The sequence below is a fragment of the Diadema antillarum genome, unplaced genomic scaffold, assembly GCF_040938485.1.
Source record: "Diadema antillarum isolate AM-2024a unplaced genomic scaffold, OU_Dant_1.0 scf00000143, whole genome shotgun sequence".
Classification (NCBI taxonomy): Eukaryota; Metazoa; Echinodermata; class Echinoidea; order Diadematoida; family Diadematidae; genus Diadema; species Diadema antillarum.
The window spans coordinates 2,785,947-2,803,043 of NW_027271032.1; the positions used below are offsets into that span (position 1 = coordinate 2,785,947).

The 17,097-nt window shown below is 39.4% G+C and overlaps 1 protein-coding gene across 1 annotated transcript; it reads left to right on the plus strand.

Annotated features, from left to right (window-relative positions):
* Positions 1-2,578: 2,578 nt before the first annotated feature.
* Positions 2,579-5,550, plus strand: LOC139721432 (transmembrane protein 70, mitochondrial-like). Its single transcript, XM_071632747.1, has 2 exons — positions 2,579-2,665; positions 4,909-5,550. Exons 1-2 carry the CDS (start codon positions 2,579-2,581, stop codon positions 5,548-5,550), a joined length of 729 nt encoding a protein of 242 aa, XP_071488848.1.
* Positions 5,551-17,097: the final 11,547 nt, after the last annotated feature.

Genomic DNA, 17,097 nt, shown 5'->3' on the forward strand with positions numbered 1-17,097 from the left:
TGTGAGTACCCTTTGTTTAAAACAAGGCTTTGACTGCTTAGATTGTTAGATTAAAGGCACCTATCATGTCACAGGATAAGGTGATTTTGTTCATGTCTGTGTAGTTACTTTTGTTTTTGATGAATACAAATTATGAAAGTAAATGGTCAAATGACATTTATGCACCTTTTCCCAAAATCTGTGCATTTCAGTTGTCTCTGTGTACTGTTTTGAAACGTTTTTGAGAGTGTCAACCTAGATTTGTGTATATGGTGCAGAAGTAGCATAGTGTATGAGTGTACCTGTGTTTGTGTGTGTATGTAGGCCTACACATGATTGCTTGAACACATACATTGTACATGTGCAAAATTGAATCTGACCTGTGTGCCTGTGAAAGAGAAAATGGGACAGTGGTGTGGAAATGAAAAGCGAAGTAAGTTAAGAGCATCAGCAAAATATTTTTTTTTTTTATGCTGGGGGGGGGGGGGGGGGGATTACCTCCTTTTGTTTACACCATGCCCCTGGTACAGTGTACACCCCTGCATCAGTGTTAAAGTGTTAAATTGTTGTAGATAAGTAGACAAGTACATGTACACTGAAATACATTTTACATGGCATAAGTTTACAATCATATATTATTAGATTTAAAGGAATGATGTAGTTTTGGTTGAGATAGGGGATTCATATTTTAACTTTTTGTGTGATGATTAGAAACCACTTATAAAATTTAAAAGCGTACAATTCTCAGAGGAATTCAAAGTTTATTTGATGAAATTCAGTTTTGAAATTTATTTTTGTATTTCTCAGTCATTTCAAAACAATTTTTGTCAAATAAACTTTGAATTCCTCCTAGAATTGTATCTCTTTCATAATTCATAAGGGGTTTCTCATTATCTCACAAAAATGTTGGAAGCCTGAAGCCCCATCTCAACCAAAATTATACCATTCCTTTAAAGGGGAATTCCACTCCAGATACAAGTTAATCTGAAAAGAATGAGCAAGCTTTGACTAGCACACGAAAATTTTGTCAAAATTGGATGAAAATTAAGGAAGTGTGAAATTTCAAAACATTGCTAATTTTTGCATAACATCTCAAAAAGCTGATATGAATATCACAATTTTCTATTGATCTGGATTTTTTTTCTCTGCAAGTGTAATGTTGATCATGATTGAATAACATCAAAATAATGATCAGTCAAATTTATCAGGATATGAGACTGGGGCATATTTGTGGTTTGAACAAAAATCTCAAAATCTCAAAAAAAAAAATCTCAAATTCTATGTAGGCTACAAACTGTATGGCAAGTTGTGAGGGGATGACAAGAGCTGTGTTGTGAAAATAAATTCATAATTTCATAAAACTTTATTTTCATCTGATTTTGATCAAATTAGAATTGTTTTGCTCAGGAAATGTTACTCTTTCTTTTCAGTAACTTTATTTTCATCTCATTTTGATCAAATTAGAATTGTTTTGCTCAGGAAATGTTACTCTTTCTTTTCAGTAACTTTATTGGTCTGGATTTCTTCTTTAATGCAACTTTTGCTACAAAGTGTGTTTCTGACAACCATACAGCGCTGTATAAACTTGACTGACAAAGAAAGATGAAAGGTGAAGAAACAATTGTGTCAGTGCAAAATTGTTCAAAAGTTATGCAATAAACTTGTATGCAGTACTCCTGTTATGCATGATTTTTAAAGAAAAAGTCTCATGTTTTTGCTGTACAGATACCCTACCTGGTACCAAGTGTGCAGATTCAAATAGTCATATTATTTTACAATGCCTATACAATCTTGGAGACATAGGTTCCAAGTCATAATTTTATACCATTTTCATGTCACTTATGTAAAATCACATGGCAATCACAAATTGCTTGTTTTATTTCACTTTTAGTGGCGGATCCAGAGGGGGGCGCACCGGCCGCCGTGTGAGCCCCCTCTTTATTTTTTGTTAAAACAAAAGAAATAAAAAGAAAAATGGGGGGGGGGGGTGCATCGCACCCTTTAATTTTGTAAAAGCGCCTCCCCTTTTTGGAATTCCTGGATCTGACTTTCCCCTGAATTTCCTGCTTGTGACGTGCACATAATTAAATACAAATGTATCATGATGATAGAAAAAGAAACTCCCGTAATTGTAGTCTTCTGTTATCGTCAGAGCATGCTGAAATTAACAACTGCAGCATCATTGACATCACTTTATCTCATAGGGCACACTTCCATTCCTTATGTGAAAGTAATACGAAAGATATACTGCAGACAGACATTTACATGTACATTGTATCCCCATCTCTGGTAGGAGATACAATTAAAGGCGAAAGTGTTGTATATAAATGGTTGTACTGGTAAAGAGATTTCTCTTTGATATGTACGCCAGGGAGGTAGGTGGGAAGAGAGTCGCCTCGCGCACACGGCGCGCGCGGTACGGAATGGGTTGCAGCAAAGAGCTGGGATAGGTGCAGTAGCTCTTCGGTTCCAATCCACGAACGGTATTGATTGTGCAATAAAGTAACACGTGTACAGCAAACGGTGTCTATCTGTCTGCATTGCTATGGCGTCGCTATACGGCAGAAAACGTGCGATATTTTCAATAATATCTCGCAGAATGATGATCAAGGGCCAGAACATACAGTATGCAGCTCTAATGCATATACTGCGTGAGGAAGAGGGACGGCACATCACGAATTCACAAGTAAGAATTGATCACAAGTAACATCTCAATTACGTTTTAAATCGTTCGACACGAATTGAAGTTAGTGGGACTGAAGTGTGATGAAAACACGGTGCACATTTTCATATCATATTTTTCATATCGATAGTAATAATACGGCCCCACTGAATGGCGTTTATATGCCTGATGTTAATGATAGAGCTGGTTATTACAGCGGCAGACAGGGCCGATTTCTGCAGCATAGCATCTTCTGACAAGTTCTGTCCCTCTTTTCTCTGTTTTCTTCCCTTTGTGTTTTGATCTTTCTTCCTTTTAATTTTATGCTTGCCTGAGTTTGAAAGACTTATCCCTTGACCAATTTTTAAAGGATAAGAAGTCCACACTATTTATGTGGATTGATTGAATAGGTCTACCAATTACCGTCTAGATTGGGTAGGACACATCCACATCAGTGAGTTTTCTCTTAGAAAAATCGGACAATGCATTCAAAAGTTACGAATTTTTCAAGTTTCTGCTCAGTCACTGCACTGCGTGCTAGTAACCCCAGGGTGCTCCATCATTGTAATAGTTGCACAGTTCCGCTTATAAAATAAATTATTATAGAATGGGTAGCGAGAATCCTGCGATCTGATTGGTCGAGAGCTATGTGTTGATTTTTACTGGCCGCACGCTACGTACGCTGAGTCACAGTGGTAAACATGTTATCGCGCACTTGTAGCAAGAGTACGCGTACTTGTAACAAAGGTTTGCGCACTAAGCAAGCGTTCGCGCACTCAGGTTGGCCATGCGTCCAGTAAATACTGATGCATGGCTGGCCGTGCGTCCAGTAAAAACTGATGCATGCTCGTTTACGGCAAGCCAAAAGGAAATGCATCCAGTAATTTTGTCATCGGGTAACACGATAGAAAAATGGTTTTTGACAAGAAAATCACCCATTCTATAAATCAGATGACGCACATGTCTTTTCGTGCGTCAGTCGGAATATAGTGTGCATGCGGTAACTATGGAATTTAGCCTAAACCCACTCGGCTTCGCCTCGTGGGTTAAGCATTCCATAGTTACCTTATGCACACAATTCCGACTGACGCACTCAGACCTGTGCGTCATTTGTATACTGTGGGATTGAGCCTTGCGTTCAGGCTGGTTGCAGTTGATTTAGTACTGCTGTACTTTAGTAGTGCTGGATCTGGATGAGGACTATAAACGTTACTACACTACAGCTTGTGATGTCACGTGTATAACAATATAGACATAATGAAAAATCAACATACCGTACATGTATTTTCACTTTTCTCGCATAATAAAAACACTTGACTTGCCTATTTCAGATACTGTAGAAGGCAGGGGGAATTATTGTATATTACCCTTATGTATGCGTTGGTGACAATTGTCGAGGAAATGTGCTTCTTTTTTTTTCCAAAAAATTATATTTAGATATTTTCCTTATCAATATCATTTACAATGTACATCATACACTGTATAGTAGTCTTCTCATCCAGCAGTGACTGCACAGATACTTTAAAAATGCATGATATTGTGTAACTTTTGAATGGATTATCAGATTTTCCCCTAACTTTCACTGATGAGTTCTACTGATATTGCTGCTTTCACTCAATCCATGTTATGAAGAAGGTGGACTTGTCCTTTAGTATGGATACAACCCTAAATTTGCTTGCTAATGACGCACAGATGCATGCGCCCTGCGTTGGGGCCTATTTCACAATTTTGCCAGTAGTGGTTGTGGTTCAAGTAAGTACCGGTATACTTATCTAGTGAAATGCCTCCTTTATAAATGGCTGATCGCCATAGCATGTTGCCTAACAAAATTTTTGATAATTAAGGACCCAAGTGTTATTTATATTGAATGATCTCAGTGCTTGTGATCTGTTTGTTTATTGTATGCATTTTTGTACCTTGCAGGAATATCAATTATTTGTTCATTTAAGGAAAAAAATAGTTTTTCATTGAAAAACAGCAATTTAGTTGTTGAAAGAGTCTCGTTAACAGTCTGTATGATATGCAACATGGATATTGTGTTATCCCTACCTTACACTTACAGTTCAGTAGTTTGAGTTCATGCAATAATATTATCCATAATAATGATGTGAAATTTGTTGTTCATAGATTTTAGTCATATACTGTAGAATTTTAGTCACTTGTGCAGTCAACATCATTTACACCAATGAACTTCAGGAAGCATGGAATGTACTAGATAAGAATAGCCTGTTTTAACTGCCATTTCTTCTCTATCTCTGGCATTACAGACTGTCGTCCATTGCTGCCCTCTCCAACACCATCTGGCTCTACCTGGATTTCCCACTGCCATCATACGGTCTGTGACTACAAGTGCCAAAGCAAGTCGCCCTCTCTTAAGTTTTGGCCGAACGCAAGAGCCAAGCAAGGACAAACTGATTTACAGTGGACCCCTGAGCAGATTGGTTCGCCTTGTCAAGTTCTTCTCACTATCTACAAGCATAATCAGTTCAGGGCTACTGGCTGTGCTGCTCATTGGAGGTGAAGGTGGGGCAATGACCATTGTGGCTGGTGGCATATCCTCGGTGATGATTTGTACTCCGGTCATACTTCACTGGTTCACAAAAGGGTACATAACGAGACTCTATTACGATTACCCCAGCAAGACGTATACGGCATGTACCTATGACTTTTTCCTCACCGATGCCAAGACAGAGTTCAAGCGAAGCGATGTCAGCCTTCCCAGTGTCAGCAACGTCATATCCTCTTTTTCCATTCGTGGGAAGCCAGTGCTTGTCGATCCCCGCGGCTTTCTGAATCCCAATCATTATAACAATTTGATGGGTTACACGGACACAGAAGGAAATGTGACACTTGAAGAGGCAAAGAAAGCATTTGAATCAGCATCTAATGACCCTGAGTCAAAATCATAGTTCATTTCTCATTGACCATTGAAATTTACCCTCTGTTTGTCTGAATGTTATGGTGAATCAATGGTACAGTCATATGGTGTTTGCATCTGGAAATGTGCATTACCCCGTAGTTGAAAAGTGACTTTGAGAGTAATCTTGCATCAGCAGACATTTCAAATGCATTTCCTACTCAGTCTCTGTTAACAGTCAGGTACCGGTAATCACTTTGAATTGTACATTTAAGATGCAACATTAGCAGACCATGATCTGAGGGCAACAACAGAGTGTATTGTTCAAACAAGGACCATATTTTCTGGACTCAGGAGAGTGAAATGTATTGTCCTGGCAGAGGCAATACAATTTTTGTGTCACCTGAAAATGACTAACCCATGTTAACATCTCTATTTAAGCATCCAAATTATTCATCCCATGGAATTCCAGCAGATTCTTCATTGTTAGTAGTGCCAACAATGAACTGCATACATATATAAATGAATACAATTGTATATGATTTACAAACAGAGTATTGATACCGAGTCATGCAGTGTGTATGTATAGTTTATTCATTACTCAAAGGAATTTGTTGGGTCATCATACAGTGAAATAGCAACATCTAGAAAGTGTGATTGAGAACAAGAATACGGAACATCATGGCCCAATAGTCTATAGAAGTGTGATAAAGGGGGTGGGGGGGGGGATGGGGAGAGACAGGTGTTCCAGGAAGAAGGGTACAATTTGTAGTTTGTGTAGTAGGGCAGCATGAATGCTATCTGGCCCGCAAATAATCTATCCAAGTGGGGATAGGGATTTGTTGATGTACAAGTGTGGTTACTACTGAAGGTGCCTCATGTGAATGATAGTACATGTAGTTCTGAGTATAAAGCACTGCCAGTACATCTTAATCCAATTGTAGTGTGAAATGCAGCAGTATGAATACAATACAATGGAGCATAGGAATATTGATAAATGTGGTGCTTGTTCAAGACTTAGAGAGCAACCCTACAGTATTGTAAAACCAGACATTTTTGTGTTCATGAAATTTTTGCAAATTTCGCAGGGAGCCAAGATTCAGAAAATTATGATGCACACAAAAGTTCTTGTCTACTGTGCATTGAATGCCAGTGGTAATTTGCAAAAATTTCATGCCATGAATATTTCTGGTTTTACAGTATTTTGGCACTTGGGAGTACCCAATGTGGAATTTTGCACTGTGTACTTCTAAATGACATTAGGAATTTCCTGCAGTTTCTGATGTGGAACATTTATATGCGGTCCTGATGCTAACACTGTAATAGTGCTACTTGGTTTATACAACAAGTGTATACGTGTATGTATATCATTCATCTAGACGAAGTGAGATGTTTGTAATTCTCAGTCCGAAACCTAGATACATTTATTTGAGATAACATTTTACTGAATGACAATTCATTTGACATAAACTCTGACTTGTAAGCAGATAATGATGGTGCGGTAGTGGTAATATTGCTTTCAGTGTACATGTATTACAAATATCAAAAATACATTGTATGATCAAAAGCTTGTAAGTGCCTCTTGACCAGTTTGCAGAACAATTGGGTATTTTGGTGCAGTCTGCTTTGCGCTCTGCCAGAAGGAATCTCAGACATAAACATGTATCTGTACAGCAAACATGTACCCGTACCAGCATTATGCTCATGTTACCAGTGTAGGACCAACTGCCTAAGTCTATAACATCAAATCCAGAACAAATCTGTACAATGAACTGCAGCTCATACTGGTATTTCAGTGAGATGTGGGATGGGTGTGAATCCCATGGATGTGCATAGGTTTGATGGCCAGAGAAAGGACAGATGGGTTGACTGATCCGGTTTTCGCTGTTGTATCAAGCACCAGGGTGATTTTAGCAGGGTTCCTTCCAGGCTCACTGGAGTCCTCATTACAAACACAAGGTAGCTGGTGGCCATTTCTCTTTCTCTCTCCTTTCTCCATAGTGCATTCTGGACCGCATGTGGTTAGGTTTGGTATTCCGAAGTTGCATTCTTACTTGGAGAGGTGTACCCTTGTTATTTCCACATAGATCTGAGAAATGTCATCTGTACTGTACTATTTTATGCGGACCAGTAGTAGCTCTCCTCTCCTGAGCTGATATCATCACTTTCTGGGGGTAGGGACTCATCTTATTGACTCTTTCCATTCTTTCTGGAGGCATATTTTTCGTAGAGTATGCTCTTGTGGCCAACTTTCTGGGTTTGATAGTAGATGGTGTCTTCCTAGTAGGACTGCAGTATCTCTGGCAGTGCCTCCTTGTGGGGCAAGGTGTCCTGGACTCAAAACAGTACTGTGAACTCTCTGGTTGTAATACCTCTTTCTTCTTTGTGCTGTTTGTTCCAAGTTTTGGGATGCCAGCTCATTGGCTTGCTCCATTTCTCTGCCTACTCTTCATGACTAAGAGCTGCCTTTCCATCTTCGGTCATCTTTAGACCAAAGGCCACATTAACCGGTAGCTGTGAAGACTGCCAAAGAGAAGGAGGAAAGGAGAGTATCCTGTGGATGCTTACTTTGTGCAGTTACAGTATACACATTGTATGCATGTATAACCCTTGGGAGATGGTCCAAACAATAGGAGCATTCAGTGGTGGTGAGATTTCCCAGCTTGCTCAGCAAGGTGTCTTCCCAGGCATCCCTCCATGTGATGTTAATATACTGTGTGGGCATTCTTTAGGCTGAATAGGATTTGTTGCCACTCATAAACCCTTTGAGGTCACAAAGGCTGTTAGTGTTTACTGTCTAGATGGAGGAAGCCTCGATGGTAAGCCTTTCCTTGGTCGAGAGTGGTAAACCAGGTGCTCCCACCAAGTCCATCCTAGACATCTCAGATTAGGTAGGCTGTCTATCGTATATGGTCTTTTTGTTCAGCCTTCTGTCTTTGTTCAGCCCTCTTTCTTTTGTACATGGACAATTTGTGAGGTGAGGCAGATTTCCTTATCCAAACTCACTGTATCAGGTCTTGTAAAATACTGTAAGGTCTATGGATGGACATGTATGTCCAACTTATTGGGGCATCATCTGTAAGAGGAATGTGATTCCGTAGCTCCGGAATACAACCCATGTCAGGGTCATCCTGGGTAAAGACATTCTTCTCCCCCTGAAGGATCTGTCAGACACAAACTTTCTGTAACAGGGTGAGCTGTGCATTGTCCATGGCTACAAATATCACTTCAACTGCTTTGGGTGGTTGTAAACAGTCATTGTTTGGTCTCTGTGGATGGTTGACTTGGGGTGACTGACTGGATGAGGTTGAGTCGGCTCAAGACGTTGCATCCCTGGAGTGAAACGTCATGGGATGGGTAGAGTTTTAGACACGGATTACTATCTGGATCCCTGCTTAAGTTGAGCCAGGCTTTCAGCCACTTGATGGTCTTCCATTATCAGTTTTGCTACTGCTAGGGTGAAATAGGACATCAGTGGGCTGATTTACAGGACCCATATGCACTCGGCATATTTTACCATACCTACTGTCTTCATGCTGGGAATCATGATGCTTTTCCATCCATTTCTTAACTGTCCCCTCTCATCGTCTTGCTCCTGGGAAAGAAGGTTGATGAGACGGGGATGTCTTGGGGCTGGGCTCTCAAAGAAAACAATAGGCCATGGTGAACCCGCTATCTGCATCTGCTCCTGAGTGGGACTTTGCAATTTCTGCTATGACATTGTATCCAATGATTGGGTTACCTTGATGACATCACACTGTCCAACAAGGTTGAATTTAACATTGGTCCATCCAAGAAAAGGGCTGTCAACACCATTAGCAGCCTTGAGGGACAGATCTCTGCTGAGTAATTTGTCAATTTGTCTTGGTGTCATATCTGGCAAAAAGTCTGTCTCTATCTTCCAGAGATAGTGACATGTGCACCATATCCCATAATGCCCGATGAAGGAGACAACTAACTGTACATTTTCTACCTACTAATGAGACTGGTCTGGGGCTGTTTCTGGGGAACCTCTTGCCCCTCTTAGATGCCCCTCCAAAGTTTCCCACTCTCTGTTACTGACAATGCCTCAGGAAGTGGTCACTGATTCCACATATGAAGCAATGCTGGCAACTCTATCCTCTCACAGCTGAGCAGCAGTTTTGGCATCCCCAGTCCGGTCCTCTGTTTGGAGGTGCACTTGCTGGCACCATTTGAGGCATTGGTATAGTGACTTTATGTGTTACGGCTGCCAACTCAGAACACGCTAGATGTCCTCTTTTGTATGCTGTTAGTTGATCTGCATTGGTGCTTCTCTTTTTGGCCTTTCTTCTTTGGGGCTTGGACATTTATTTCTTGGACATTTAGCTTCTTTGTTGTGGCCTGCTTCTGCTGTCATTCATTTTTGTTGTTGGCAGCGATATTTATTCTTTCCAGGATGGCCTTGTCACTTGTTGACATATCCTGCAACAATGGTTTCAGGTCTCCCTTCTGACATTTTCATTGGTGATTCTTGTAATTGGGGAATGCATGAACATTCCCTGAACAAGAGTGGAGTCGTAGGTGACATTTGTGTCAGCTTCCTTTGATGCGAAGACGATTTTCTGATGGAGTGCCAACATCTGTAGCAGGAACTCCTGAGGGCTCTCCTTAGGATATTGTACGGCACGTGTCAAATCGTAGTACAACTCTGTAGCCTCTTTTTCTCAATAATGGCTACGGAGTAGGCAGCTCAAGACAGGCAAGTTAAGGTCGGGTTTAGTTTCCAAGTACCTATGGAGAGGAAGACCAGGGATCATTGCATCGATGATGGCATCCTTTATGTCCTCTTCTGGATACCCTCTTGAGATGGCACGGTTGATTTGATGCACCAGGCTTGAGAAAGGAAGTTTGTCTCTTTGACTGGGGTCTCCTCTCTGTCCTCTTATTTTGAACTCCCTTGAATACGTGCATGATCAGGAGGAATTGTGTTCATGGGTGAAGGTTTTGAGGCTGGTATTGGTGAGCTTTCTCTGCTCTTCCCTTCTTTGTTTACCCTCACTTTGGCCCACTCATCCACCTTCTCCAAAGTCTTGCTCAGCAACTCCATTCCCCCATCTGTCTCCCCTTCTAACTCTTCCCCGGTCAAGTACGATGTTACCAGTCACAGAACTCCGAAGCATCCTTTACTCCTTGCCTTCTGTAACTTCTTTGCAGGAAGGTCACACAAGACAACTATTTCTAGGACCTGCTTTTTTGAAGCTGGATGAGGCTCCCTAGCACACTGCTGGTAACATTCTGAAGTTTTGCCATCTTTCCTCCTGAAGGTACTCGGACTCGTGTGTGTGTGTGTGTGTGGGGGGGCATATCTATCAGAAGAGGAAGAAAGAATCCATGTGATGCTTGAATTGTGATGATGAGCACAACTGCTGACCTCCACCAATACCGCATCACATGGATTCATCTGGCACTCCCATAAGGCTGGGATGATTCACTCTCTTGCTGGGGGTAGGAAAACGTACTTCCTTGGAGGGGCTGCTCCATTGTTTAGGGGATAGTTGAAACGCTGTAGGGGGACTTTATGCTCGGTTATATTTGCACTCGTTGCTCTCAACATGTGTTTGGCATAATTACATAATAAAATAATTGCTTCAAAACTTTAAGGGGAGGGGGTCCTATTTTGTGGGGGCTCCACACTTTTATGTTGTAAACATAGACTCATAATAGCTCGACAGATTATTTGTCTTCTTACAGCTGTGATATGATTTCACATAAATAATTTGATTTTGTACTGTACATTGTATTTGTACAGCATATATTGGAGTGTCGGTTGACTTGAAGTTTTGAGTGGTCAACTTATTATATCTCATGGTGGTGAATCATCTGTGAGATACATAAAACAAGATTGTTTTTTTTTTTCCAGATTGGTAATAAAGAACAATCAATAAAGCTACCTTTTAAAAATTGTAGAATATGTTTGCTATGCTTTTCTCTCTGTGTGAAGTAGGAGAAATCAGTGAGTTTAAGGGGAAAAGTACCCAAGTATGCTCAAATTTGCCATGCACTGATTTTCTTATCTGAAGTCATGTCATAGTTCATTTTTCTTAAGGTGAGAGGTCATCAAATCCTTGTGTAAGTGTACCTGCAGCAGGCTATTCTGTAGTTACTCATCTGTTGTCATGGTAGCATCAGTTGTTGAAAGCTGAAATTTTTGACAATGATGATAGGGCTGTGTTGGATATTGCAGATGTTGTGTATTTAGTATCCATGGCTACAGCTTTGGTTATATATGGTCAAATGTTATACATTGTACTAATAATGTTTGTGAATGCAATGGACAGAATATTTCATGAGGTGGAAGATTAAATAATCCATTCAACAAAGCTTAGTTGAGTTGAATGGATCAATAATTTAATCTTTCACCGAATGAAACATTCTGTCCATTGCAGGAATGAAAAACATTTATTATTTGTTTTATATAACATCTACAAATAGTTCCTTCCCATTTGATTTTTTATGAGTTTACAAACGAGAGAATGTTCGAGATCTGAGATTGAGAGAGTGCTCACCGAGCGCTATACGCTAGCGCACTGTCTGTTAAAGGAGACCTCCGGATGATTTTCAGATTTTTACATTTGATCAACTATAAATTAGTTACACTGAGGACAGAGTTTCAGGATTTGTGATAATCGGGATGAAGAATATGAATATTTTCAAAATTTAGAACAAATTGCAATGAACAAGGATGATGACATGGCAGAGTCACCATAAGAATGCGTGAGTTGGGGCTCAAGGAAGTAGAACAAAAGAAGAAGGTATGCATAGATTATACACAGGTGAACTCGCAAGGAAGCGGTATTGTAATTAAATTACACTGCTACATTTCTGAAATATGTGAACCTCCTATGTCATCATCCTTGTTCAGTGTAATTTGTTTAGGATTTTTCAAAGTATTGTTTCTCTGCTCAAGAACCACAATAAATTCCACAAATCTATACATGGAGTTGTCAATTTATGTACTACATGATGTGAAATTATGAAAATCGTCTGGAATGTCCCTTTAATACATGTATTATGGTTGATTGCATGCACACTGCAAACGCAAGTGTTTTACTTCCTTGGTTTTCTTGTCGTGTGCAATGGAGCAACTGGTATGGATCCAAGATTGCACCGTGAATGGAGCCACAATTGCACGAATGATGTACACTAGTAGTAAAGTGGGACAAATAATATCAAACAACCAATCAAATGGCAAGGATCTATTTAGATGTTATATAAACTATAATATTGATGGTGTACATGTACAAGATATTTGTTTATAAAAACAAATTGGGATCCTTTGACTACATGAACATACACTTGTATATAATAATATTTTGAGGCACACGAGGACATGAAAATTGGCTGGGTTAATTACCGGTACACATTTTTTGGAAAAAATCCACAAAGCAAAACCACATGAGTGCTGTGCGTATACAAACATGCAGTTTCTACAGATTTCCCACTCAATAGACTTCAAAGACACACAGCACACTGATAAGCTCATTTATTCATATACATGTATTTATTCTGTCAGCCTATTACATTGTGAAAAAAATGAAAGGATTCCCTGATTTATCAAGTTCTCATGCATTTTGGTTACACATTGTACAAGGTTAGTTAAAAAAGCAACACTGAAATAACCCTTATGGTAGTCGAACATTCCAATTCATAGTATGCAGGAGTACTGACATTTCACTGTAGAGATTAATGCCATATGGATCATTTTAAATGAAATTTGCGCAATGGAACCTAATGTGTATGAAGATGTTGGACACAAGAAAACTCTCCTTTGGCCAGGTCATTTTGCAGGTCCTAACTCTACATTTCTTGCTTTTTATTTGTATCCTGATATATAGTGAGAAACCTGATATCACAGGGTAATTGTCTTGATTTTGGGGGGTCCTCGTTACAATAAGGTTCCCATGTATACGAATACAGTGGACTCCTGTTATAATGAAGTCCTCGGGACCGCTGGTTTTCTTTCGTTATTATATCGATTTTTTTTTACAACTGAACAAATACAAACTAAAGAACACAGAGTGGATAATTTTCTGGCCTGAATTTTTACTTCCTTGGAACCGAAATTTTGTTATAACCGTGTTCGTTCCCACGGATGTGCACTGTAGAAGTACTCCTTTTGTTCTACGTGACTAGACAACTTCCTTTATAATTACACCACTTCTGGCTTTGATCATAATTCAGCGCAACACTTACCCGTTAAGGACGGGCTGATTTTGCTATTACATGCATTTCCCATAGACACCTGCCCGAGTATAATCAGGACTAGTCTTCAACGGGTTAACCATACTCTTTCACACATGACTGTTTGATTGATAATGTTGCAGATACACATACTTAGAGTTCCTGAGTACAAGGATACATAGGAACTGGAAGTGTTTCTTATATCACACAAATGTGAATCAATTGAATTATTACACACCATTCATTACATGTCATTAGTTTAAAAACCTTGTTGTCTCAAGGAGTTTCATATGCAAGTAATCAAAGCTTGAGAGTTAAGAATATAAGAGAAAAGAAGGCACATTAGTTAACAGTACTAACAAGAAGTGTCTGAAGTACACATGTTCACATCAGAAACAACAACAACAAAGGGAAAGATTGAAATAGCAATGATCTGTGGATTGTTCACCTACATTGTATAGCACTGATGAAATAATGTTACTTTCAGCCTATTAAGAAGAGACTGCCATCAAATTTTCTCCCCAATATTCAGCTGCTTTAGATTGCATTTTATTTTCATTTTATATCAACTGTATGTTCATGAACACACTTATGCCTTGCTATACACTATTCCCGTGCATAGTTTATGCATTCATGTACAAAATATGTACATACACACATACACATGCACTGGAAAAGGAGTTTAGATCTTACACAAAGATGTTGATGCACAAAACAAATCATCAGTGACATAAAAATCTGATTTGGTTTACACAGGCTTTTCTATTAGAGTATGCATGAGTCACAGAGTTTTCATTGTTTGTTTGTTGTTGGTTTTCTCTTGTTTTCGGGAAGGGGTATGGATTTAATGCCCACATGTAAGCTGGACACACAAGGACACATCTCTGCTCTTGTAGTCTAATACAGTCAAACCTGCCTTAGCGGCCACCTGTCTATAGCGGTAACTGAAAAATCCCCCCCCCCCGAGAGAAAAGTCGTGTTAAAGACCCTGTGTATAGCGACCACCTGTCTAACGCGGCCAGCGGCCACAAATTTTGTTTCCCGTGGTAGATTTTAACCTGTCTATAGCGGCCACAGACCCGATGGAGCCTGAACCGAGCTGATAATTCAGCATGTTTTTCTGCTTAGTAGCCGTGCTAGTCATTCATGGGCAATGTTCAGTGATAGCCACCGCTGCATTCATCACTCATTCAGTCATAATGATGCACTAGTGTTAAGCTTTCTTCACGACCGTAGGCTACATATGCTATAGTGTGCAACAATTTTCATAAACACCGGCATTGTTCAATGCATGAAACACATGTGTGCATACGTATACATGTACACACGTATGTAGGCAATGTACACAAAGTTGGATAACCTGTCTATAGCGGCCACCTGTCTATAACGGCCACTCTTTTCGTTTCCCTTGGGTGGCCGCTATAGACAGGTTTGACTGTATATCAAAGGAATTAAATACAACAAATTAAATACACAGTAGTTGCTTCCTGTATGCAGTGTGAGGAATGTTGAGTAATTCAACCTATTGATTACATATGCACAGTGACTACAGATTCACACTAAATACCGGTAATATTACTTCAGCTTCAAGTAGTTTTTTCTTTAGACTGTTGATGCATAAATATTACACATTCACTCATTCACATAAATTCACTACTGAATATTACTAAACAAAATGCAATTTCAACATGTACATGCACATGAAGTTGCGATACCTCCCTGGATACACATTTGCTTTCCACCATAAACTGAATATCACACACTTTGTACACCTGTTTTATGTTAGTGGTGGTTTGTTGTTGTTGTTTTTCTTGGGGGGGGAGGGGGAGGAAACATTCCCACATACTGGTATTGACTTTAGAATAGTTCCAGGTGATGGAGTGTTGAATTCAACATAGTTTTAAAATAAGCAACCATGTGATTGTCAATCATCTCTGATGTTTTTAAAATGATAACCAACATCACCATATACAGAACTGTGTGTAAGTCTTAAAGTGAACATTTTCAGCATATCCACAACAGAAAAACAAATAAGCAAAAAACATAACAGACTTAACAAAAACTTGTCAAATTCTGCTCCCTTCTCCAAAGGAACATAAAAAACCCCAATCTTCTACATTTATAGATGATGGAAACAACACCGTTTAAAGTGAAAGAGAAAATTAAGATAATGGAGTGAGTTGCTCGACACGATGCTTCTTCCAATTCATCCAGAATTTGTGAAACAAAGGGTATTGCACTAGAATTCACATAAACAAGACTTTTATAACAGCGCACAGACATCTAGCTCATAAAGCTGTAGGTTCATTGATTAAATGGTAATAAATACAGATTGGTTCCTTTAAACTATTGTGCGCACCACACAAGAATTTAGAGACACTTCTAGCGTCATGACAAACAAAAGAAGTCACTTCACACTTTCAGTTACTGGACTACTATTTCTGTGTTTGACACACATATTTGCTAAAACCAATTAGAAACACATTTGGTGTTGGTGTTTTGTGTTAGAAATGGGCAAGCATGATGATTTGCACTCTTTGCGAATGAGGTAATACACGCTTCTACCCTGGCCATTCATATTTATTAAAAAAAAAAAAAAAAAAGCTAATTGCCCACTGGTTCCTTCCAAACAAACAGCACCTTTGATTCTCATGAAATTAGGTATGCAATTCGGAAAAGTATAGACAATTGCAAAAACAAGATTCACCATGCTCTGGGAAAGAGGCAAAGTCGACGTAAACACACACCATGAAACCCAACAGACTGGGTCAAACAACACACACTTTTTAAAGCTCTGCGTTTGTGTACCTGTCTGTAACACATAACACGGTTCATTAAAGATATATAGCACAAATTTCTAGCTACTGCATAGTCAGCCATACAGTATTCTATTCACTTCTCTACAGGATAAGATCACAATTTACACACACTCTCTATGGCAAGCAACTCGGCACACAGAAATTTTGTTGGAGCCAAGAAATAATATAAGGATTTAAAAAGATGGATAATATCTGGGGAATCTCCAAAGCGCAGGTTGAACTGTGAACATTCAACTCTCCAGGTACCAGCCATTATGATTGCTACACATGCCACCACATATCATGGATTCAAAGGGTGATCCACAACATGAAATTTGAGCAAGTTGCAAGCTCCGCATGTGAGGATGTTGCAGAAATTGTATGTGCACGGAGAGTATCTCACGAGTGCGCACAGTATTTTGCGACTGATTTCCCGTTGTGCTGCTTACATTCAATTTTCTGTCTCACGTTCTGTGCACAAATTTTCAAAGTAGTTTGATGTTTCTCAAGTTTTGCACACATTTTTCACACGTTTGAATACATCTTATTTTGAGTATGTTACCAATTCTTGAGGATGTTGCATAACATGTACAGTGCTG

What these genes read in the sequence shown, in the direction of transcription:
- LOC139721432 (XM_071632747.1), top strand. Translation starts at nt 2,579, where the DNA reads ATGATGATCAAGGGCCAGAACATACAGTATGCAGCTCTAATGCATATA. An exon ending in GGCACATCACGAATTCACAA is followed by an intron (nt 2,666 to 4,908) that starts GTAAGAATTGAT and finishes CTGGCATTACAG; the next exon opens with ACTGTCGTCCATTGCTGCCC.